This window comes from Pteropus alecto, unplaced genomic scaffold, assembly GCF_000325575.1.
Source record: "Pteropus alecto unplaced genomic scaffold, ASM32557v1 scaffold113, whole genome shotgun sequence".
NCBI classification, from domain to species: domain Eukaryota; kingdom Metazoa; phylum Chordata; class Mammalia; order Chiroptera; family Pteropodidae; genus Pteropus; species Pteropus alecto.
In genome coordinates, this window is record NW_006433949.1 from 7,297,870 (window position 1) to 7,316,497 (window position 18,628).

The window sequence follows — 18,628 nt, forward strand, 5'->3', positions numbered from 1 at the left end:
GATGTCTGTGCTTCCCGTTTTTATCATCGAAAGTGTGAATGCCAATCACTTTCTTGTGAGATCTGCTAGGAGCCACTGTGGGCTGCCAGGAACTTCCAGCAGGGTGCATGCTGCCTTCCTGTGCCCTGTGTGATTGGCCTATTTTCGGAGTGTGTTGCCTTTCCTGGCATCAAGGCTGTGTCTGCCCTCAGTGGAGCAGCCGGTGTTGAGGCTGGGGCTACCATGCTGCGGAGGGTCTGTGCTTCGCTGTGTTTTCAGGCCCAGCTGGGCCCCAAAGGCCCCCTCATGTTTTCTTGTCCACACCTGTCCTTGGGTCCTCTGTCTCTTCCCCAGTGGACTTTGTCATTTATTTGTATCTGGGGCACTTTTTGTTACTTTGGGTTTCTTTCCACAGGTGCTCTTCAGGGCTTCAAGACATGTAGAATGCCCTAGGCTCGGCCCCTTGCCAGGTCTAATGGGGCAGCTGACCAAGGGCAGTTAACACAGGGCTGGCTTGGCCCCATATCACCTCTCGGCTCCCCAGGAGGAGTGTGTGACATGTGGGGTCTCTCTGAGTTGTCATGTGGCCCAGGGAACCTTGGACTGAAGGAGAAGGGCTGTCTGGTAGAAGTAGCCTTGGGACAAGGACCCATCATCTGTCCTGGAGTCTGATGCTCACTGCACAGGTGGGCAAGGATAGCTGAATGATAAAGTAATGAAGCCAGGTGTGGGGCTGGTGGATTGGCCACTATAGGTGAGGGAGGATGCGGGGTTGGAGCTTGGCTCAGGGACCCAGCCCTTGATACCCACCCAGTGTCTCCTCTGGGCCTTGGATAGGCAGGGCCAGGCCCACCTTACCCGGGTGGCAGCAGCTACAGGGATGTGGGCTCCGAGTCAGGTACTCCCAAGGGGGCAACTTCGCCCCCCTATCCAGAGTCTGTCCATAGCCCCCTTCACTTCTTCCAGCTGAGGCCTCCACCCTGGGGCAGCTTCTTTCCTCTGGCTGCCTGGACTTTGTTTTATTGTGACTTTCCCTATAGAAGGTGAATCGTAGACACATTATAGAAACACTGGAAAATAGAGGATCCATCGTAACTGTTCTTAGCATTAGGAAGTATTTATTCCTGTTCTCCCACTGTTTAATATGTTGTCTTTTTTTTTTTTTAAATAGTCACATAACAAAAGAATAATGTGAATACCACCCAGCTGAAGAAGTACATGGGGTTTTAATTTCAGAAGTAATCAGTGTCTGCCACAAAACTATCTAAACATCACAGAGTATAAACAAACCTTCCTCTTATCTGTAGCCTTCTGCCTAGATATTGCCTCTGTGTGGGGGTCGGTTTGCTGGCTCAGAAGCTGGAGTTCCATTGTGCAGCCCCCTTATTTGGGTTAACTGCTGTATCTTGGGGGCCTCCGGGTCAGCACCAGCGCCTTTGCCTTTTTCCTCCAGCTGTGAGGGCTTGGACGGTCAGAGACTTTTCCAGTTTGTGTCACCCAGCCTCAGAAGTTCTTCGTATCAGCCACTTATTCATTATTACTACTTATTTATTTTACTTCTTCCAGAAACTGGACGGGCGGTCCCTGATCAAGCTGAACTTTGCAACGAACAGCGAAGGTAAGGCATCTCTTTTACAGCCGACTCAAAGACTGGCCTGCAGAACCCTGATACTGCCTCTCCCCACATTCTCTTCAGAACCAGTCATTCCTTTCTGATGAGGCTGGATACTTGCTTTTACTTTCTCAAGGTTGCAACAGAATTATTTTTAAAGGTCCAGGTAGTTTTTAAAGGTAAGAGTGAGGGGCAAAACCTTGGGTTTTAGGCTCTTCTTCCTACAAAAGCAGTTGGGCCTGTGTGCCTCTGGTGGCCTTTGTGGGCACAGGTGGGCCCTGATGGCTTTGGCCTGATCATGACTGAAGGTAGAAGCTGCGCAGGCTGAGGCCCAGGGTGGGCAGCTGGGTGGGGTGGCAGTCTGACGGATTTGTTGGCAGTTCTAGGGTGGGGCTGCTTACCACTGGTCGTAAAGTCCCAGCCCTGCCTGGGGGTCCTCCTACTGAATGGCCCTACATGTCCTCTCACTGGCCAGACGCCCTAGCTGAGGCAATCCCTGAGGGCACTGACCTTGTTGTTGGTGCTTTGTGGATCTGGCACAGTTCTCTTGGTCTGTGTAGATGCCATTGTCGAGGCTAGTGTCTGTGCTCACTGGGCATGCGCATTCTGGAAAGATGCTGAAGCACCTGTGGCCAGGGCCTACCTGATATTTGGGTTTGACCCCAGAGTCTGGCCCACAATAAGTGCTGGTTCAGTGATGAGTGAGTGGGCCTCAGTGAAACAGAAGCACAGTAATTCAGAGACAGTCTCTCGGGGTCAGGGAGCTCCACCCTGGTGGCCTAGTGTTGTGGACCTCCTTGCTCAGAGATCAACTGATTTGGGGAGGCCCACAGTGTATCTCGTTCAGCAAATATTTACTGAATGTGCTTGCCATGTGCAGAGAGCAGAGTAGGCCAGCTCTCTCCTGGAATGAAAGCTTACATTATGGTGAAGGAGGAAACTGGAAAACAAACCATAGTAGTGTGTCAGATGCTGCTTCTGCCAGGGACAGAAGTAAAGCAGAGTAAGGGTCGTAGGGAGACTCATGGAGAGGATTTGAGTGGAAATATGACGAGAAGGAGGGAGCGAGCTCTGTGTGAATATGGGGAAGAGCTCTCCAGGCAGAGAGCATAGTCAGTACGAAGGCCCTGGAGCATGTCTGGGCACAGCCAGGAGTCCAGTGTTGCTGGAACAGTGTGAGCGAGGGGTGGAAGCAGGGGCTGCCGCTGGCGTGGTAAGGAGTGGGGACCAGATGCTGAACAGTCCTGCAGGGCCCGGGGGCCCACAGGAGGACTCAGATTCGAGCCAGAGGAGAAATGATATCTGGCCTAACTTTTACCTGTTACCAAGTTTGAGCTAGCAGTCACTTTTTTTTTCCGCTTTGTTTTTAACTGAAAATTTCAGACACATGAGAATAGAAAGAATTAGTACAGCATGAGTTCTCATCTGTTCTCAGCCTGTCATGTTTTATCTGTGCTCCCCCTCTGTACCTGCTTAGGTGATCTTGGAGCAAATTCCAGACATTGTATCATTTGGTCCTTAAATACTTCATTGTGTATCCCTAAAAGATAAAGACTAAACAAATAATAGTGACAATACTACTATCACACCTAAAAAATTAACAGGAATTCCTTAGTATCGTCAAATATCCAGCTAGTGGTCAGATTTTTAGAATGCTCTCCTAATTATTTTTATATAGTTTTCAAATTGGAATTTTTAAAAGGTCCACACAAACATATGTGGTTGGTGTCTCTAAGTCTCTTAATCTATCTCCCCCTTTTTCTGCACTTTATTTGTTGGGACTTATTTGAATAGGCTCCTGGCTTCCTGTGAGGAGTTTGGGATGGAGCAGGGAGCAGCAGGAGTTTGTTGCAGTAACCCATGTGACAAGGTGAGGGACGTGTCAGGGTCCGAGGTGAAGGAAGAGGCCAGGGCAGTGGTTGTCAGCGACAGGCTGGGGGCTGATGGAACAGATGCCTCTGAGGAAGGGCATGTGGGGTTGAGTCTTGCAGAACGAATAGGAGTTTCCTAGTGGTATTAGAGGAGGGGGCTTGAGCAGCCAGCTGGCTGTCCCTCAGGGCCCCTGCTCTGGGTGTGCTGATGCGGGGTTCGGCCTCCTCTGTTTAGCTGACCTCGGGCCTTTCTCTGACTGGCCTCTGTGTGTGCCTTCTCGCTAGGGAAGTATCACTGCCCAGTGCTCTTTACCGTGTTCACCAACAACACCCACATCGTAGCCGTCAGGCCCACCGGCAATGTCTATGCCTACGAGGTAGGTTCTCAGGAACAGTGTGGTGTCCAGGCTCTTCATGTGTGTGCTCTGGGGAATCCAGGGCCAGGCACCGGTCACAGGCTGTCCGTGTGGAGCCAATATTCTGAGAGCCACCAGCACAGTCCAGAAAAGGCGGAGCCTTCCTACGGCCTCCAGACCTGAAACTCAAGCAGTTCTTTTGTCCCCAGGGGTCCTCCCCACTGTCATCGTTAGCAAAGACTCCTACTTCCCCAGCCCTGGGAGGGAACCCGTGCTCTGAGGGCAAGCCCCAGGACTTCGAGGGGAGTGCTGAGTCCCCCAGTTCCTGACAGAGTCCCCAGGAGGAGTGGATGCAGGCTGGTGGTGGGTGTGGGGAAGAGGAGGCCCCAGTTTTCACAGCAGTCCTCCTGTTCTCGGCGTGCTGGCGGAGGCTATGGACAGCAGGGACGTGGGTGCCACATTTGGGGGAAGCCCTTCGCAAGCTGTTTTCGTTCCTGTCCGGGGCTGTGGGTAGCAAGGCGTGGGTAGCCAGTGCTGCCCTAGGTGCTCTGGGCTTGCCTGGAGGATGCATGGGTTGGGGGCTGGCAGAAGTGGATGGCCGTGTTGAGCCTGTTTGCTGATATGTAAGACATGTTAGGAGCGTGTCCTGTGAGGAGCCTTGTCCGGAGGGCTGAATTGGAGTCTTTGTGGCTCAGCAAGTTCTACCCTCAGTGGCTGGGCCATCATTGTAAGCTGTGGTGCGTACATGGTTGTCCTATCCTTTTCCTTTTCCTTTTCCTTTTCCTTTTCCTCACTGCTGGAATGGTACTGTCATCTGGGCAGGCCGTGGAGCAGCTAAATATCAAGGCCAAGAACTTCCGAGACCTGCTGACTGATGAGCCCTTTTCTCGGCAGGACATCATCACTCTCCAGGTGAGTATCCCTTCCCACTGTTGTTTTTTGGGGGACTACCCTGAGAACCTGGGCATGGCTTCCCTCTGGCAACCTCACCTCTCTACCCAAGCCCAGTGGCCTCCTCTTTGCCACCTGCCTGGTTGCGGTTCCCCAGCTGCTGCTGGCACTGCCCCACCTCCTGCCTTCCCTATGCTCGGTCACGTGGGCTTTCGCATGTGCCAGTTCCTCAGTCTGTCTCTCACACCTGCCCCTTCAGTGCCTCTGCCCACTTTGTCAGGGCTCCTCATCTCTGCCCCTGGCACCATCTCGACATACAAGTGGCCCCTTCATAGGCCTGGCTCTCCTGCCCCCTGAGAGCAGAGGCTGGTGTGTGATCTGCACCCCAGCATTGGGCACAGGGCACCCCTGTGGGTGTCAGAACCCTGGATGCGTTAATGAAAGACTTGGACTTAGAAAATCTGGGTCTAAACTAGATAGGGCTGTTCTCTTCTGTGGCTTGTCCCATTCTAATTGGAGGTCAGTACATGGTCCCTCCAAAGGGGTGGGCTTGCTGTCCCCAGGGCCCGAGCAGTGTGGGGTCTGTGTCTCGCAGTCAGGCTGAAGGGAATGTGGGGCGGTATGTGGGAGGCCTGGAGGTGGGCGCCTCATGTCTGCCCACGTACCCTCAAGAAGACTCCATCTATCCTGTGGCTGCCTGACAGCAAGGGATGCTTGTCAGCTTTGTGTGAGAGAGAAGCGGATGCAGTTTGGTGAGCAGCTGGTGATTTGTGCACCTGTACCTATCACACCTCTGCCCTGGGGCAGAGAACTCTCCTAACCTCTGGTGCTCCTGTTCCCTGTTTGGCCCCCAGGCCTCTGAGCAGCTGCAGGCCTCCCCTCCTGGCCCAAGGACCCTCATGCCACCAGCTCATCCTCTGCCTCCTGGGGCAGCCATGTGGCCACAGCCCAGGACCCAGCTGTAATGCTGGGCTCACCCAGCTATGTGTGTTCTTTTTGCTACAGGACCCCACCAATTTGGACAAATTCAACGTCTCCAACTTCTTTCATGTTAAGAATAACATGAAAATGACAGACCCAGGTACATATAGTCAGGGCTGGTCCGGGTGCCAGGTGTTGGGGGAAATAGGTCATTGTCTCTGTGCGAAGCCCCCACCTTCCTGGGGCCAGAGCCTCACTCAGGCCTAGACAGGCTTGGAATTTCCTGAGCTCATTTTTACCTCCTGTGCTGAGGTTGGCAGGACTACCCTGGCCCACACCTGCCTGATGTGGTGGGTGCCAGCTGGGCCTTCATGCCTTGGTGCCCACAGCTTCATGTGAGGGGGCATGGCCTCTGTTTTTCCATTCAAGACTTGGTTCCTCGCCCAGGCCCTCAAGTGCCTAGATGGGGCCCTGTTGTCACTCCTTAGAAATCGTCTCTGTTTCCACTGCAGGAGCAGGCAGTTAGGCGGGGTGGGGTGGTGAGTGTGGGTACTGCTCAGCTAGCCCGTCAACACCACCGGGGTCATGTGGTGCAGGGGTGTTTCTGAGTGTTGTTGGGGCCAAGGCTGAGTGGAGAACAGATAACGGAAGCTGACTCCAGTGGGAGCCGTGGCAGGTAGACTGCTCCCTTTCGGGGCTGTTCCCTCACTCTCTCCCTCCACACGTGCCTCCTTGAGTTTGTAGCACCTATGAAGGTGTCACTGTGATGGAGGCTTGGTCAGTGTCCTTGTCCTAGGGCTTCTGCTGTTGTGGCCGGCTTTGGCCTCTTGTCCCCATCACACACATCTGGGGACAATTCCTGGGGTTCAGCTGCTCAGGGCCACCATGCTGTTTTGTAGATGAAGAAAAGGCCAAACAAGATCCATCTTATTATTTGAAAAATACAAATGCTGAGACCCGAGAGACGCTGCAGGAGCTCTACAAGGAGTTCAAAGGGGATGAGGTCCTGGCGGCCACCATGAAAGTCCCAGAGAAGAAGAAGGTGGACAAACTGAATGCCGTGAGTAGGCAGAGGGCTCAGAGGGCTACACAGCTGCCAGCTCAGCCACCCTGCCAGTGAAAGCCCCTTGGAGTGGTTCTGGGATACATTTGGAGGGGAGGCGGCTGGGACCCCCAGAGCTGAGGTGTCCTTGGGGTCCCAGAGGATGGCTGCACTGAGGAGGCTGGGGGTGACAGACGGGTGTGCTGGGGGCCCCACAGGGAAGGTGGCCCCCAGCCACGAAGGGTCTGCATTGTGCTCTGGCCCAAGCTGGGCAGCCCGGATCAGACAGACTAGGTGGACAGCTGCCTACTGGCTCTGGTGGTACCACATGACACAGTAGCCTGAGGCATTCGGGTCTGTGGGTGGCAGGGAGGGAATGTCCCTTGAGGTACAGAGTCACACCTACAGAGCTGGTTACTTGGTGCCTAGAGCAAACCCAGAGAGAGATGGCAGGGGCATTTTAAGGGTGTCGTGGTGCTGAGGGTAGGGAACAAGTGCTGCTGGGGGCTACTCGGTACCTGCCCCTCCTGGCCAGTCACATTCGCTTCTCAAAGCACCCAGTAGTTGGCCCCAGGGCCCTCAGTTGGCAGTGATAGCTCCCTGGCCTGTTGGTTTCCAAAGATGCTTTTCCCCCCTCTTCAGGCAGGGCTTAGTGACCTGGGGCTGTGGGGTTGCGGGTAGGGCTCCCTCCTTAAAGAAGTATTGAGGAAAATTTTCAAATGTAAGAAAAAGTTTGTTGTTCATAATCCCACTCCTCTAACACAGTAAGTAGCTCTTCGCATTTTGGTATGCTTCCTACTTATGGGGAGAAATCTCTCTTAGTTTTTCTCTCTGCCTAGCATAAAAAAAATATTGGGGCTTATGTTTTCCTGATTAAAATATGTGTTTATTGTAGAAACTTAAAACCTTTTAAAAGGAACTAGAGTCCCTTGCCCCTTGGGCCCTTAGAGAGGCCAATGAGGGCCTAACTGTCCTGTCCCCTGGGAGGTTCCTAGTGGTGTCTGTGGGTGGAGGCCAGGGACTCCTTCCTGGAGGAGAGGTGCCCAGGAGGGCCTGAGCACTGGGGACAGATGGCTTCCGCGTCCCAGGCCCGCTGGTCTCCTAGGGCACCACTGATGTGCCGATGTGGTTTTCTTGGCAGGCTCACTATTCCACTGGGAAGGTTAGCGCCTCCTTCACCTCCACAGCCATGGTTCCAGAGACCACACACGAAGCAGGTAGCTGCCTTTGCTCCTCCATCACCAGCGGTGCTGCTTAGTAGTGGCTGGGGAAGGGCGCCCTGCCTCTCTGCCTCCTCATCACTTCGTCATGTCTGGGCTTTGCAGCCTCTTAGGCAGCTCCAGAGCTGTGGTGGTGGTTGACGGGAACAGGCCCTTTTGAAACTATGTGTGTGTCTGGGATGGGGGAGGCTATAGTGAGCACTAGGCCTTCCTCCTGCTGCGTCCTGCCTGCTAGGGCTCTTCCATCTTGGCCTCTGCCCAGGCTACCCACCGGCTTCTTAGCCCTCCCCCAAGGCTGCCTTTTGTATTTTTGGCTCATCAGAAACCCCATGCCCTGAACCTTTGACCCTCCGCTCCCACCCTTCCTCTTTCCCCTCCCACGTGGGTCCAGGCTTTTCCAGCATCCCCCTCTTAACTGCTGAGCCCTTCCATGCCCCATGCTCCTGTGCTCAGCCAGGCAGGCCTTTTGCCTCTCCCTGGAGCTGGGCCGTGTTCCAGGCTTTTGTGCCTGGCATGCAGTATGGCTGCCCCCATGTCGGGGCAGGCACATAGCTTGGGCCTCTGCTTGCAGCTGCCATTGACGAGGACGTGCTGCGCTACCAGTTTGTGAAGAAGAAAGGCTACGTGCGGCTGCACACCAACAGGGGCGACCTTAACCTGGAGCTGCACTGCGACATGGTGGGTGTGGCAGCTGTCTCCTCCCCCTGCTTGGGGTTGTTTCTGGGGTCCTAAACATGAGCTGCACTTTGGATGGGATGTGCTCAGTAGAAAATTCTGTCTTCTAGGTGTCGTGTCCCCACTTCCCTCCCTAAGGTCCATGTGGTGGACCTTGTTGGCCATATATTAGCTCCCTTTGCCTGAGGCTGGGCGGGGGGTGGGGGGAGGGCAGGGGTACACACGTGGCACACAAGGGCTTGGGCTCCCCCTGCCGCTCTGCTCAAGTACCTCGTAGCTCTGGGGCTTGGCGGCTGCAAGTGTCCTATTGTTTAGGGTCATGGGTCTTCCCTCACCGTGTCCAGGCTGGGCAGCTGACCCTCCTATTGCATGATCAGGGTTTGGGTGGCATTTGTGGCCCTCCCATTGGCTTACATGCCTCACAGAAGTATCTGGGCTATTTTGCAGACACCGAGAACCTGTGAAAACTTCATCAAGCTCTGCAAAAAGCAGTATTACGATGGCACTATCTTCCACAGATCCATCAGGAACTTTGTGGTGAGTGATGTGGGTCAGCACTGGCTACACAGGGCCAGGTCAGTCCTGGAGGTGACTCCTTTTGTAGCCAGGAGCCCCTTCTTCTCAGGGGCAGAGACCACTAAGGCTCATGTCTTTAGTCCCTGGCTCGGTCGCATGGGGCTTATATAGAAAGGTGGCCTGGGAGGGCCTAAGAACTCCTTGAGCCCTTCTGGCAGGTGGGGAATTGCTTCTGTCACTGGGCAGTGCATGGTGGACATGCTGTGAGGGCCGAGCAGAGCTGTGGAGTCACGGGGAATGCCTTGCTTACTGGCTTTTGTTCTTGCAGATCCAAGGCGGTGACCCTACTGGCACAGGCACAGGTACATATTGGTGCTGGGGCTCCCTGGGCAGCTTCGGCTGCCCTTTTGGCTGTGAGTGGGTAGGTGGGTGAGGGCCATGCCAAGCTCCAGACGTGGAATTCAACAGACCAGCCACCAGTGAGCTGTTCGACCGCAGGCGTGTCCATTTTCTTGTTTTGAGCTGGTCGTAGGGCATAATGATAGATGGAAATGGGAGCATGTCGCCTCCTCCACAGGCCTCTGGGGCACCCACCTTTGTCAGCAGACCAAGGGAGGCTGCCGGGAGCACACAGGGAGGTTCTGCCCCACCTCAGACGTCTAGCTGCCCTCCTGCCTCTCAAAGTCCCCCTCAGCCTGTCAGTTGCTTGAGCCCGGGCCCACAACCTCACCTGTGTGGTCTGAGTGATGTGTGGCCTTTACCCTTTACTCCTTGTCCTCAAGGGACAGCCCTATTCAGGAGCTCTGAGGGGCCCAGGGGCTGTTGATGAGGATCTCTCAGGGTCAGGGCTGCCCTCTACGGTGCTTCTGCCCAAGACAGTACCCCAGCAGTGCCTAGCGCCCCTTGGGACTCAGCACAGATTTCTGGAGCTGAGCTGTGTCCTGCTGGCTGCAGTCGGCTAGGACCCAGTCATTCTTGCTGCCAGCCGTGCTCCTTTCTCTTCCAGGTGGGGAGTCGTACTGGGGAAAACCCTTCAAAGATGAGTTCCGGCCCAACCTCTCGCACACAGGCCGGGGCATCCTCAGCATGGCCAACTCGGGGCCCAACACCAACAAGTCTCAGTTGTGAGTTGCCGGGTGGCTACAGGCTGGCCCTAGGAAGGAAGCCCAGGGCTCCGCAGGTTCGCCCTCATCCTTGCCCTGAAGGTCATGCTCGACCTGAATCTGGTCCAGGTGTGCAGCACCCCCTGGGGTGATGGCGGATTCACACACTCACACAATACGGCCCAGACCTGCCCGAGTGCAGGCATGTGCACCTACACGCAGAGCAAGTCAGCAGGCAGCATTGTGCCTTGGGGCATGTGCCTGTGAAGGAGTAGATGTTGAGAGTTCCCAAGAGATCCAGAAAGGCCTCCTGGAAAAGGTGCCACGGAAAGCAGATGTGGGTGTGGCCACGGGTGCCCGGACTGGGGAGAGGCAGGGAGGGGTAGCTACACAGGAGGGGCTGGAATTGAGGACCAGCTTGAGCAACCTTTGGATGTGGTGCGTTTGGAAATGGGAGGACTTGGTGAGAAGTTGAGGATTCTGCCTTGGACAATTAAAGCCGCACCCAACTTGGTGTTAGTGGGTGTGGATAAGCTGGAAGGAAGTACAGATGTGGGCATCGCCGTGTCTGGATGTAAAGATGGAGTGGGAGAGGCCCATCAGGAGCAAGTGTGGGGAGAGGAGCGGCTGGACCCAGTCTGGCAGAAGCGGAGGGGTGTCTGTGAGTCTGCGAGACAAGAGTATTTTCCAAAGGAGCCACAGGCCGTGGACCAAGGCAGGGCAGAAGAGATTGGTTTGGGCAGTGCGGAGGCTGGTTGGTGATGGAGGCCAGTGAGAGTGGTTTGCAGTGGAGGCTTTCTTAGGATTCACCTACAGAACCATCTGGCTTGAAGGAATTTGCGGCGGGGCGGGAGGGTCCATCTAGTTGGAGCTGTTTCTCAGTCAGCTCTAGTCATCCTTCTCTAGGAGCTTTATGATTTCATCTAAGTTTCCTTATTTACAGTTTTTAAAAATCCTCAATTCCTACTTGTACTTTTGTGAACTCTTTAATCTTTGCCCACTTTTTATCGGAACGATACCACATAATATTCTAAAATACATATTCCAGTATGTATCTCTCTAGATTTCATTGCACTTAAGGAGGTCTTCCCTTCCTCAATTGTATGTGGGGTGTCCTGGAATTTTTGGAAGGCTTTAATTTTGTGGAAGTGGGAAGGTTTTATTTTTGTATTACTTATTTATACATTATGTTTGTATACAAATGTGAACAAAGCCTTTCTATTTCCTTCTGTTATGCTAGCATCACTCACATCTCTCCTTTTCCCAGTTTAATTGCAGCCTTGCCGTTGACTAACGTGGAGTGCGATTACCCATCCAAGCTCTTACCTGTCAAGTGTGACTGGTTGGCCCAGGCCTCACAGGCACAGGTGGAGCAGGAAGGGGCTGGGACCACTTGGGACTCGGGCCTCTCCCATGGGGAGCCCCCACAAGATGGAACATTGCCCTTTTATACTCCCGTGGTTCCTTAGCTTAGAAGTGACTAATTCCAGATGATTTTTCCATAAACCCTGTACATCCTTAATAAGAGCCCTCCTGCTGAGAGCGCCCTCCAGAGGAGACGTCCTCACATGCTCCACGAGAGGCTCCTGGCTTCCTGGCTCCTTTCCTCTTCAGTTGTATACTACATTTCTGTGTAAATCAGTATCTTATTCTGGACTTTATTCTGTTCACTGCTGTTTGTTATTCCTGCACCAATATCACACCTGTTTGATTATGTTGGCTCTCTCTGTAGGAAGTTGTGTAGGCAGGTCCACTCTTACTGTTTTCACATTATTTTTTGGCTTTACTTAGTTGTTTATTCTCTAATACGAACTTTAAGATCACTTTATCTAGAGCTTTGAAAATTCTGTTTGGAGTCTAACCAGAATGATGTAATGTCTGTTTTGGAAGAATAGATGTATGACATCTTCCATCTAAGAATTTGGCTTGACTTTCCCTGTAGATATGTTTTATGTCTTCTAGTGTGACTTTATAATTTTCTTCATGTGGGTCCCCTGCCTTCCCAGATAAACCTACTCCTTAAGGATTTTATAACTTGAGATATTTGTGTAAATGGAATTTTCTTCTGATTCTATTGCTTAGGTAAAGAACACCTATTTATGTTTAGCCACTTTATGAAATCCTCCTATAATTCAAATAGTTTCTATTAAGCGTGTTTTGGGGTCTCTAGATACTCACATTTGTTAGCACAACGTGGTATCCTCTCTGATTTTCTAGTGTGAACACCAGTCACCTCTCTGTCAGGCCTGTGAGAGAGGACGTGGGCGTCCTGCTAAGTGATGTGTTGTTTTGCCATCTGATTAAATTTGTCGTTGAGCCAACTTTTCTAGGAGAAGTTGCGGAATTTCCAGATGCTGTTCTAAACATTTATTACTACGGTCATATGATTTTCTTTTCCTCTTGGAGTTTGTGGATGTAACCACTGGGTTGACCAGCCTTTCTGTCACTGTTTTGTCCTGGAGTAAACCCAGGCTGGTTCTTGCTGTGCTGTGGTTTCCACTGGATACTGTTTTCGACTGTGTGCCACTCTCTCCACATGGCAGCCCGGTCTGGTCTGGTCAGGGCCGGGTGTGAGCGGGGTGCAGCCCACGTACTGTGAGCCAGCTGTGACTTTATGGCCTGGGGTAGTTTAACTTATGCCGGAGTCAGCTGCTTGTTAAGTGAGTTGGTCAAGGACAGCTTGCAAATCATTCAGGCTGATCCTTTAGTCAGATTTCATTTCATGAGCCAACTGGGCACTTTCTGTTTTGCCACAATTTAATTCATCCTTCTCTAGATTTCCAGACTCGTGTCCCTGGCATCTCATCTCTGTGCTCACATCTCCTTTCTTATCTCTGAACACATCTATGCTCCTTTTTTCCTTAGTGGTTTGTGAAGGGCTCGTCCGTCTTTACTTTCTAATATTTTGTTTCCATCTTTAACTTCTTCCTGGTTTCTTTTCTCTTTCTCTCCTTTCTTTCATGTCTTATTCTCTGCCACTAAGGACGTCCGAGCCTGTACACAGGGAAGGTGTGCGTTTCCCTTCTCACTGCTTGCTGGTCCTTGGTAGTTTCCATTTCTTCTTAGTTCAAAGAACTAATTTTAGACATTTAACTTTCTGTCATGTCTTTGTTTTCTTTCATTTTTCTATTTCCTGCCTTTTTCTTCAGGACTATTTTCTTTTAAGCTTCCTTAACTATTGTTAGAAATTAGCAACACATACCTACTTGGTGGCCACAGTTCAGGTGTGCACAGGTGCAGGTTTTCATGGCTGTGGAGACTTGTCCACTGGCCTCATCTGGTGAGACCTGGCGGGCTCGGGAGGAGAGCCATCTCTTGATGAACGTGGTGATGCGCGTTGATAAAGCTCAGGGATAGAGACCTCCATCCCTCACTGGCTGTGGGTTGTCAGGATATGGGAGACATTCCACTGTGTCACAACAGGGCTGCCCTGCCGTTTTCTGGGAAATGGCTTCATGCATGGTAACTGACCCTGGAACGGTTTTTGCCTTCATCTCCTGTCTTCTCTATCCTTTTATTTTTAGCCTTTCAGATCCTTGAAGTTTTCGGGCTGTCTTTTTAATGGCACACAGCTAGATTTTGGTTTAATTCAACCTGACAATCTTGTGCATACTTAACTTTCTAGTCAGTATACTGCTACTATCTTAATTTGTGCTTTCCGAGTACCCTTTTAAAATATTTTTTGTTTCCTCCTTTCCTCTTTGTTCTGGTTTGGAAGTTAGAAGTTTCCCTTTTGGCCTTAAGTACATCTACTGAAAGTTTGAAGTTACTAGTTCAGATCTCTGCCTCTCTCCGAGACAAGACCCCTCGTCACCCCCAACCATCCACACATTAGTGTAGTCAGGGATTTTAATTCCACTTTTTTATACCAAATCAGAAGTGAAAACTCTCTAGGTCAATGTTCCTGCCCGGGTGTCCCTGCCTCCTTTCACGTGTTCAGAGTCCTTGGTATTTTAGTCGGTCTCTCAATAGGATGGGTGCTTGTCTTCTACTTGCGTCCACTCCAGAGCAGCCTGTGCCTCAAGGCTTGACACAGTGTCTGCCTGACAGGAAGTTAGCAGCAGCCATGCCCTGGGCCTTCTCCTGGGGGCCAGAGGCCCAGGTCCCCTGGGCAGCTTTGGCTGACAGCCTGTCCTTGACAGGCAGGGCATGGGGGACCAGCACATGAGCGAGTAGTTTCCCAGAGCAGGCTCGGGGCGGGGGGTATGCATGTGGGTTTGTGGCCTTGAGGGCCAAGGCCAGCCAGGCCAGCGAGCTCTCGTGCTCTTCCTGACCCTCCTGTCCTCCTCCCCAGCTTTATCACCTTTCGCTCCTGCGCTTACCTCGACAAGAAGCACACCATCTTCGGGCGGTAAGAGAACCTGCTGCGTGAGGGCTGGGGTGTTGGCGAGTGTGGGCTCCTTCCTCTCCCTGCCTTTTCCCCAGGCCTGGACCTGCGCTACTCTGCCCTCGTGACTGGCCCTACCATAGTTGTGGCTGTGCAGAAGTGGGGACTTGGGGCTTCCCTGTTGAGTGGAGGGGAGGCCAACTCCAGCCCCGCCTGTTGGCTGTCCTGCCCAGAGCTACCTCTCGGGCTCTCCTTTGGATGGGCCCGGATCACGCATCTAGGCCACCTCCTGTCGTTCTCTTTATCCTCTCATCCAGGGGTCAGCAGACTTTTCCTGTGAAGGCCCAGGTGGCATTTCCAGCTTTGTGGCTTCATGGTCACTATCACACTCCTCAGTTGGTTGTAGTGCCAGAGCAGCCACAGGCAGTGTCGGGGCAGTGGGAGCACTGTGTTCCCATAAAACTTTACTGAGAGCCAGGCGGCTGGCTAGAATCGCCTTGGGCCCCTCCCCTCCCGGCCCTGCAGTCTTTCTGCCTCCCGTCTGTCTGCGCCCTTCACCCGCTCGCACCCTGTGTGGGGCCTTCCTGGGCCCGCAGCCCGGGCCTGTTCTTAGCCTTGCTTCTTGGCGTGCCGTGGGGACTTGGCCTTTGGGGTGCCTTGGGCTGGGCACATTCAGAGGCGCCCCTTGTCTCTCTGCTGCAGGGTTGTTGGGGGCTTTGACACACTGACAGCCATGGAGAATGTGGAGAGTGACCCCAAAACCGACCGCCCTAAGGTTTGTGTCCCAGAACATGGGCTGCTCTTCTGGCTTGGCACTGGGTGGGGCCTGCTGCCTCTGCCGCCCTGCTCACTTGCCTGCCCCCTGCTGTAGGAGGAGATTCGCATCGACTCCACCACGGTGTTTGTGGACCCCTATGAGGAGGCCGATGCTCAGGTGAGGGGGTTGCGGCTGCCACCTGGGAAGGGGCTTGGGGGAGTCCCACCCAGCTCCAGGGACTGTGGGACAGCACTGCTCTGCTCCACCACAGATCGCTGAGGAGCGGAAGAAGACGCAGCTTGAGGTGGTGGCCCCCGAGAGCACAGTGAAGAAAAGCCAGCCCAAGTCAGGGAGCCTGGGCCCCCCAACATACCGCCAGGGGGTGGGCAAGTACATCAACCCGGCAGCCACGTAAGTGGGGTGGGGGCTGGCGTCTGTTTCCATAACATGCCCCACGTGCTTACGGACGCCCACAGGTCGGAGCCTGCTAGTGGCAAGGGGAAGCAACGAGTACCGGGGTTGAGCTGTGTGCATGTGCTGGGGGAGGGGTCTCAGTGCAGGCTGAAGTGAGACTTGGGGTGAGGGATGCGTGTGTGGACACATGGCTCCCAGCTTGGGGCCTGGTACCCCATGGCAGCTGGAGTCTGGCTCTTCTTCCCAGGAAACGTGTAGCAGAGGAAGAACCATCAACCAGTGCGGCTGTCCCCGTGGCCAAGAAAAAGCCCAGCCGAGGTTTTGGGGACTTCAGCTCATGGTAGCAGCAGGCCTGCTGCTCTGGACACTGGTAGGGATGCCAGGGTGGTACTTGTGTCCACACCTCTGAATTTTCTGCCCTCATAACGCCTGCCCTTTGGGCTGTGACTCAGTGAAGCTCTTGCTTGTTACCTGGGTCCTCTTTCTTGGCTCCGGGAGCCCATGCCTCCTCATCTCTCACCCGGTACAGAGTGGCCGGGCCCCGTTTCTAGGCCTGGGCCCAGCCAGAGCCCATGTCTTGGACCACCAGGCACGGGAGATCTTTCTTGTTAGATTGTCAGACCTCAGACCTTCCTATCTGGAGACTAGGGGTGGGGCACCAAGGTCGGGTTTTGACAGACCTCGGGTTTGAGGACCCTGGATAGAACCTTTATGTTTATTTCCAAAAATCTTTTCTGCTGCATTTTGCTTGGGTTCACTGAATCCAGCCTACCCATCAAGGACCATGGGCGGTCACAGCCATGCCCACTGCATGCCTGCTTTGGCCAGCCTGGATCTGGGTTCTACTCCAGGACTGCCTACCTTTCTTTCTCAGGATGGTGATGAGACCACATGTGGGTGAAGCCAGCTGGCTCCTGCTTTCCTGATGGGACGTGCAGAAGGCCCCGGCGAGCTGGCGTGTCCCCCTTGTCCCCACCCTTGTGCTCAGACACTACCCTCAGCCCCAGCTCTTGGCGGTCTTTCAGGCCAGCCGCACCAGCATTCCTAAAAGATCCCTATTTTTCTATAAATGTCTTTTAAAAACTTACTCTTGCCTGCCTGTCCTTGTTTTCCATTCATTCTGTAGCCCGTGCCAGCTCTGCTTCCCTTCTCAACCTTAACACCACTACCTCAGCTTTCCCGAAGTGCCTTTGCAGAAGCGTGAGGACAGCTGTCTCCTCCCAGGACTTCCATCTCTTCCAGCCCGGGGGCTCTGAAAGGGTTACTGCCCACCCCTGACACCCTCCCTCAGTGCCTGTGGTCCTGAGGTTGGCACAGGCCACCACCCCTTCCCGCTCGGCAAACTGAAATTCTACCTCGGCTCCATCCTTTTTTTTTTTTCCTTTCTGTCCTCACCCAAAACCTTGACTCCATCAGTCTCTTCTGGAACGTATTTTGGCTCTTATTTTCCCCTCTGATACTGAATCCCAGGCCCCAGCCCTTTGTCTGTAATCTGCCTCTGTCCATGCCCCTCCTGCATGCCCACACAGTTGCCATGTCACCTTCCCAGAGCTTACCAGCCCTTTGTCATCTTGCTTCAGGCCAATCACTGGCTTTCCACTCTGCTGAGAACAAGGTCTGTACCCCACCTACAGCCTGTCCCCCTTGCCCATGACCGTCAGCCAGGGACCTGAGCTCTACAGAGGGACTTCCTAGCCCCTCTGCACCTTTAGCCAGGCCCTGGTCTCTCACTTCTTCACAGCCCCTTCATGCCACCCTCCCAGCTACAGCTCTGAGAACCCACTTGTGAAAGGCTTACTTGCCATTTGCACCCACACTCTATCACGGGTGAAGGCTGGGTTGGAAGGAGGGTGAAGGCCCTGGGGGGTGGGTACAACATACCAAGGGCTCCTGAGCTTCTTGGGAGTGGGGGCCTCACCCTTTAGCAGTTCAGAAGCAGAAGGTGAGTGTGGCTTAGCCGCAGTCCTCTACCTGCACAGGTAGGCTTTCCTCAGGCCAGGCTCACAGGCCGCAAACAGATGGGGAGCCCAGTGGCCGGAGCTCCAGAGAGTGCTTCTGCGGTGGTGGCCATGTATGACAGAACAGGACCGAAGCAGCCTAGGGAGAGGAGACCCTGGACCCCTTTGCTCCCAGTGGGAGCTGCGGGGCACCAGGACCTCACCCCTCAGCGTCAGGGCAGAGTGCTCGAGACAGGTGTGCTACTGAAAAAAGAGACATCAGACATGGAAGCTTTATTTTTAAACCTCACACAGACACAGATGACCAAGGGCTGGACACAGGGAGGCCGAGAGAGGCTTGTGCGCTCGGGCTTGGCGGTCCTGCTCCACGGGGCGAAACTTTGGGCTGGCCCAGGCTGCAGCCCCAACGGAGCTGTGGGAGGACAGGCTGGTCCAGAGCCTTTGACAATGAGGGTTTACATTTCCATAGGTTGTTTGTAGCTTAAGTCACAGTTTTCCAGATAGTAAAACCACTTGGATTTTGTAAGTACCTGGTGAGGTCACTGGGTAAATTAAAGGACTTTTGAAAAATTTCCATTTCTGATCCTTGCTAATATCTGACAGATGCCATCAAGAAAAAGTGTTAAGGTATAAAAATACTATACATATATATATATATGTATATATAAAATGGCAACAAAACTAAACCGCATTTCTAAAGCAAATGTATTATGCCAGAGGACATGGTGTCGTTTAAATTAAATGCATTTATAATCCTGGCATTACCTCTCGCTTCTCTCAAGGAAAAGATACTTTAAATAATTTAAATAAAAGTCAGGGGATGTTATTTACTGTTTAGGAACTTAAGAGGGTGGAACATTCTAGCACTTTACCAGCACATCATGGTCTTGTTGACGTCCTTCCCTGAAGCCAGCTCACGGTCAGTTCATTTGGTTTCAAAAGGAGCTTGGATTTTGCAAAAGACCAACAAAAAAGTAGTAAGAGTG

General features: G+C 53.1%; 1 protein-coding gene across 1 annotated transcript in view; it reads left to right on the forward strand.

The window, feature by feature from the left end:
* PPIL2 (peptidylprolyl isomerase like 2) overlaps nt 1-16,771 on the forward strand; it is a 25,977-nt gene extending 9,206 nt beyond the window's left edge. Inside the window, exons 6-21 of the mRNA XM_006908661.2 lie at nt 1,546-1,597; nt 3,748-3,839; nt 4,641-4,730; nt 5,715-5,790; nt 6,530-6,690; nt 7,814-7,889; nt 8,464-8,570; nt 9,015-9,104; nt 9,412-9,445; nt 10,090-10,207; nt 14,481-14,537; nt 15,216-15,288; nt 15,385-15,447; nt 15,542-15,681; nt 15,932-16,054; nt 16,559-16,771. Coding sequence (XP_006908723.1) covers nt 1,546-1,597; nt 3,748-3,839; nt 4,641-4,730; nt 5,715-5,790; nt 6,530-6,690; nt 7,814-7,889; nt 8,464-8,570; nt 9,015-9,104; nt 9,412-9,445; nt 10,090-10,207; nt 14,481-14,537; nt 15,216-15,288; nt 15,385-15,447; nt 15,542-15,681; nt 15,932-16,028 — 1,326 coding nt within the window. The 3' untranslated portion in view covers nt 16,029-16,054; nt 16,559-16,771. The remainder of the gene's footprint in view (nt 1-1,545; nt 1,598-3,747; nt 3,840-4,640; nt 4,731-5,714; nt 5,791-6,529; nt 6,691-7,813; nt 7,890-8,463; nt 8,571-9,014; nt 9,105-9,411; nt 9,446-10,089; nt 10,208-14,480; nt 14,538-15,215; nt 15,289-15,384; nt 15,448-15,541; nt 15,682-15,931; nt 16,055-16,558) is intronic.
* Nucleotides 16,772-18,628: the final 1,857 nt, after the last annotated feature.